Here is a 6,000-nt window from a genome sequence, read left to right as displayed (position 1 = left end):
GTATACACAGGGGCTGTGGGTCATATATACACTGTGCATATATATATATATATATATATATATATACATATACAGCATATATATATATCTTACATTCATATATATATTGTACAGAATATTAACCTTCTGCCTAAAACAGTTCTGTGACTTTGCATACAGCCAGCTCTGAAATTCTACCTCCAGAGCTTCAAAGTGAGGGCTTGATTCACATCGGCATGGGGACAGAGGGCAAGATCCCTTCCACTGGCACAGGCTAGGCCTATTCCAGATCTGCTCCCCAACCTCAAACTTCCACGTGTGTCTCATGCAGAGACCTGTCCACAGGGCTGAGCCCGATTCTTACATCTGTCCACTGGATGGGCAGGTCCCAGGTGTTAACTCCATGTAGCTGTTTGTTCACACCACTACGCCCCTTCCCGATGGGCATTCACATGGGGCATTTCCAGAGGTGAGCCGTGGGGTTCATCCATGTACAGACAAGTGTTCTGAGGGTGTGGCGACCTTAAGCAGCTGTTCTCTATCCCCAGCCTCTCTGATAAGGAAGGAGGAGGAGCGGGGAGAGGCCCTTCTTGATGAACATAGGCCTGGTCTGACTTCTCTTCCATGGTGGTGTCTCACCTGTTTATCCCTTCTCCATCTCAGGCCACAAGGAGCAGAAGCTCTTTCAGCTAAGACAGAGTCTGAGGAGAGGCGGCCTCCCACCCCGTAGAAACTCTGAACCCCACTCGCCAGCCAAGAGGTCATTTGACCTCCTGCGAAACACCTGGAGCCTGGGGCCACCTGAGAAGCCACAGAGCTCTCAGGCTTTTCTTCTCTGTCTGCAGCACTGAGGTTGGAAGTCAGCCAGGGGAGAGGCAGAAAGATGCTCACTGTCTGATAGCCCAGGGCCACAGCACGAGTGGGACCTCCTCACTGTTGCCTCCCAGTTGGGCCAGTGCAGGAAGGTGGCGGCCAGCACTGGTAGGCTACCCCTCCACGTGGGGCTGGCCATGGGACCAGACACGGAGAGCCTGGTGCCTATTCAGGTATGTTCCATTTGCTCCCTCCAAACCCATGTTTGTGCTTTCCATGGCCCCTCATGGGTTCCATGTGTGTGTGTGTGCACTCTCCGTGTGTGTGTGTGTGTGTGTGTGCGCGCGCGCACGCACACACACATGCACGCCAGTCCCAGCTCAGTTCCTACTGGCAGAGTGGGGCAAGCCTCCATGTGAATGACCTTGACGTGATCTGCCGGCTGAGGGCCCTCCCTCTAGGCCCTGTCCCTCCCACCTCACAGGTGGGGCACCGCTTTCTCACCCCAGATAAGCAGGGCACCCTCCACTGTGCTTGGTGCCTATCTGGTCTGTGGGACAAACACAGGACAGTGGTTAGAGGATGAACGCCAGCCACGCTTCTGGATAGAAGGTTCCAGCAGAAGGGGACACCCGGCAGCAGGCCAGCCCTTTTCCACACAGGAGTCTCAAAACCATTCCGGTACCTCCTGGGGGCCCTTCCCAAGTTGAGCTGAACCTGTTTCTTCAGTCCTTTCATGAAAAAAAAAACCTTTCCACCTAACCACTTCCCTTTCCTCCTCTCATTACAGTCTACGTATGTGCATAGCCTCAGAAGAACATGACGTGTCCACATAGCGTCATGCACGAAAGCACACATGTGTGACAATGAGCATGGGTGTGGCCGTGTGCCATGACACTGTATCAGACAACGTAAGACAGTGGTTAATGACTATGGTGGGTGAGAGCAAATGGGTGAGCAGTTTCAAGAGAATCCTGTTAGCAGGGGTTGAAACAAAGAAAAACACACACAAAAAATGTATTCTCTCCCAACAGGACGTTCTGTATATAGCAAAGGAGTTTGCCAGGCATGAGCCCTCGAAGGGCTTCCCTAGCTTGGCTGTCTCTCCATGGTGCGCTTGCCTACAGAGCCCGGGGAAAGCTGTGCCAAACGACTCTCCCCTTACCAGGAACCCCCCCCCCCCCCGACTGTGCCTTCCTGACTGGCCGAACCCCAGCGCTCCCACTGTAAGCTGGAGCAGGTGTGCATCTGCACACACACGAGCACACTCACAATCCCCATTACCGTGTGGCTCCTCTGTGTGCAACACCCACCCACCCACGCTGCACAGAGGTCGGGTTCCCCCCCCCCACTGTCTGTGGGACACATAAGCCTGCACACGTGTGCACACACTCGTGTGTAGACCTCTGGTGACATGGCTTCTCCTTGTACACCGATTTGGCTATGCTGCGGGTTGTGCCCTGCCCCACCCTCTGTCATTCAGTACACAGATGCACACACACACACATGCACGCACGTGTGCATCCATTCATATTCTCACCAGAACCCCATCATGACATGGCTTCTCCTGTTTTTATACAAACGGGGCTCTGTTTCTGGTCTTGGTTTACCTCCTCCTACCCAATCACTCATGTACACACACACACACACACACACGCACACACACGCACACGCACACAAGGTCCCAAAGGAGGACCCTGTTAGTATAGACTCTGGACTATGTTAGATGCCCATATCTGTCCTTCACCTCCAGTCCCTGAAACTCACACATACAAACACACACATGTGCGTGCACACAGAGCCCTACCTCCCGCCAGCATGGCTTTTCCTATCATTCCATTCATTTTGCTTGCTGTATGTCTAGCCTTCTTCTCCCTCCTCCCGCGGAGACAGCCAGCCAGAGGTGCTGGGATTCGGGATCCTGCCGCTCAGTCTGGGGGAGGGACAGGCTCATCTCCTGCTTTGAGGGAGAAAACCCTTCACTTCTGCTGAGAAGGCCTTTGACGTCCATGGGAAGCCTATCCCGATCCAAGCTGCTGGCGACACCGGCAGGAGTGGCTCTCAATCCACAATCCCCAGCCCTGCCTCCTGCTCTGAGCCTAGCCTCTATCCTTAGCCACAAGAGGCCTATGGCCCCATCTCACTCTCTGTAAGGACACTTTGTGCCTAATGCTTCATGTCTCATTCTTTTCCAGGCCCCTTACAGTTTCCGACCTCTAGAGCATCCGTCAAAGTAAGCTGGAGCCCAGAGACCATGTGGGCCACAGGCCTGCTGACCCTGCGCTGGCTGCCACTTCTCTGTAGTCTCTTCTGAGCCCCACCATGGCCACAGCTGCTCCAGACAAGAGACCAGGGGTCAGCATGGCCTTGCGTCTCTGTGCTGGGTCTTTGGTTAATTCTCCAGGAAGCAGCTCTCTCCCTCCCCTGGGAGCCTCTGTAGCTCTGATGCCCTACCCTGAAACCCTTCCTTTTTCTGGGGCTCATCTTTCGATTTAGCTACCTGGGGGTTCTTTGGGCCTCCTTTGGATTTCCCCATCCAACCTGAAGTTAGTCTGCGTGCCCGTGCATGGATCCCTCTGTGGAGGGAAGGGGTGACTTGACTTAAACTTCAGTCGAGGCAGCTCTTCTCTTTCCAAGGTGACAGAGGAGGCCAAGTTCAACTAGGCAGAGGTGGGATCTGCTGATGAGTAGATGGCAGAGAGCTCAGGTTTCCAAATACCAATGAGGTTCAGAAAATAGCATCATAGAGCCGTCGGCTCAAGGGTCCATGGGATGTTTGGGGAAGCCATATTTCTTCTGCTGGGCTTCTGATATCAGCCAGGTCTTTGGACATCCTTTGTGAAGGATTTAGGGGCTCTTCTCTCCTCTCACCAGAAGTTAAGAAGTTGCTGTGGCTACTACCTCATTTAGATTCCCAGACACCTTCTAGAAGAGTGACAGCCATGGAGTCACTGTCCATACAAATCCAAGGTGGCGGCCTCCACCGTGAATTCTCTTCTCTCTCATTCCCAAACTCCTTTCCATGCAGCCTTCTGCTTCACCAAGGGGCCACTGCCAACGAAGCCCAGTTGAGAAGACCAGATCTACAGCCCCTGAGGGCTGGAGCTTCTCTTCTGCCCAGCCACAGGGGATGGCCATCCTTGGGCTCCCATTGGCAGCCTCATTATAGCATCTTTAAGGTGCCCAAGGTTGGACTCTGCTCTCATGGCTTGTGTGCTAGGATGTCTGGGCTCTCAGGAAAGGAGGGGACTCTCAGAGCAACCTGCTGTTTTCCATGGCCTCTGCAGGGCTGTGACAGCAATGCCTCACTCTGGAAGAGAGGACGGAGCCAGGGAGTCGAGCCTGAAAGAGGTTTGTGCTTCCTCTGGCCTTGGCAGATTTAGAAGCCATTGAAGAGACAAAAGGTGGAGCCCAAGTAGCTGGTCTGGGGCCTGCTGGTTTCCTGATAGGTAAGGGCTGAGGGCTCATGGCTCAATGCAGACAGCGGCTCTGTCCCCAAGGCCAGTATGGGATGGGATGTCCCCGCGGGTCTCCTTGGCTTCCCTCTGCGTGGGCCAGGCTGCCGTCCCGGCTGCACCCCCATGCCTAGGGGAAGACCGGGGCTAGCGGGGCGCTGCAGGTCATACTGTCCTTGCCCGGAAGTCTGCGGTCGTTGAAGGTGTGCATGTTGATGACAGCGTCAGTCTTGACCATCACGGGGGGCTGTGGCTTGTGCTTGAGACGACGCTGGCAGGTGAGGGAGAAGCGGATCTCGTCGGCCACGGTGCTGCAGAAAGAGCGCTGGGGGAGGGGGAGAGGGTGCAGAGTGAGGCCGGATCCTCCTCTTTCTCCTGCGCCTGTCCTGGGGCCTGCGTCTCCCCACTCCTCGGCCCCTGCAAGATGGCTATAGAGCGCCATGGCTACAATTCTCCTCTGCTTCTAAGGTTCTGCCTGCATGACCCCAACCCGCCCAGCACTAGGTGTGCCCAGAGCCAGCACTAGAGGAACTGTGTGTGTGTGTGTAGCCCATCCCAAAAGGGCTTTCAGTGGAGGAGCGGAATCGCTATTTATTATCTTTCTTAAGAGAGTCTAGCCATATTTAAGATGGGCAGCTGGGGCTGAGGAACAGGCTCTTGCAAGGGCCTCCTCTGGTTTGGGTGCCTACAGGTGCCCAAGGAGGGGGGCAAGAGTGTGCTATCTCCACAGGTATCTGACTGCGGTGACTCCCGTAGCTCGCCACTGGAGGTCGCCCTGAACTTGCATGGAACACTGTGGGGGCGGGGGGGGGGTGGACAAGTGGCTAGTCCCTCACTCAGACAGTGAGGGTGGGCATTAACTGCAGGGGCAGCCACATGCACACTATGGGTTGCAGGACAGCTGAGGCCTGGCTGTGGAAGGTGGCACCGTTTCTTTCCAGCTGTGATCTCGCCAAGCCTCCCCCCACCTTCTTTTCTGCTCTATGGTGATACGATCGATCCCTCTTGCGCCGGCATTTCTGCATCCTGTAATACTTCCTTTGTGCCGGGCACTGACTAGGTGATAGGCACAGAGCAGGGAGGACAGATGAGGCCCCTGGGGCCTCAGGGAGCTATGGCTCAACAATGGGATGGAGACAGATAACAAACATGTGAACAAGTAAACCATTTTCCACACCGACGACTGTCATTAAGAGAATAAAGCCATGAAGTGGGACAGACCGGGCCTGGCAATGGGGACAGGTGGGAAAGGCCACACTAGAAGGCGACATGTGAGCGGAAAGCTCAATGATCAGATGGTGCCGAGCAACGGTACGCTGAAGACAGAGCTGTCCAGGTGGACAGAACAGGATGTGCAAGGGCCCTGAGGCAGTAACATGCTGGAACAGGATGTGCAAGGGCCCTGAGGCAGTAACATGCTGGGCCTGTTGTGGACTTAAAATGGAAGCCTGTGTGTGGGACAGGCAGAGTACAGGAGGGGAGGATGGGAAAGAGGGGGTCCAAGAGGTGGCTCAGGACTAGGTCTTTTAAGGGTTTTGGTGGAATTTAGTTTTTAGCCAAATCATAATGGGAATTTCTAAAGAATTTGGTTCTTCTTCTTCTTCTTCTTTTTTATTTTTTTTTGGGGTAAGGTTTCACTCTAACCCAGGCTGACCTGAAGTTCACTTATGTCGTTTCAGGTGGTCTCAAACTCACAGTGCTCCTCCTACCTCTGCCTCCCCAGTGCTGGGATTAAGGGCTGAATTTGGTTATT

General features: G+C 54.4%; 1 protein-coding gene across 1 annotated transcript in view; it reads right to left on the bottom strand.

Moving 5' to 3' along the window:
* Window positions 1-1,989: 1,989 nt before the first annotated feature.
* The window catches only part of Grik3 (glutamate ionotropic receptor kainate type subunit 3), a 249,535-nt gene continuing 245,524 nt past the window's right edge, over window positions 1,990-6,000 (bottom strand). The window contains exon 16 of the mRNA XM_004665213.3: window positions 1,990-4,572. Coding sequence (XP_004665270.1) covers window positions 4,378-4,572 — 195 coding nt within the window. The 3' untranslated portion in view covers window positions 1,990-4,377. The remainder of the gene's footprint in view (window positions 4,573-6,000) is intronic.

Source organism: Jaculus jaculus, chromosome 5 (genome assembly GCF_020740685.1).
Source record: "Jaculus jaculus isolate mJacJac1 chromosome 5, mJacJac1.mat.Y.cur, whole genome shotgun sequence".
Taxonomy (NCBI): domain Eukaryota; kingdom Metazoa; phylum Chordata; class Mammalia; order Rodentia; family Dipodidae; genus Jaculus; species Jaculus jaculus.
The sequence above is the reverse complement of the archived record's forward strand: the minus strand, read 5'-3'. Positions and strand labels throughout refer to the sequence as shown.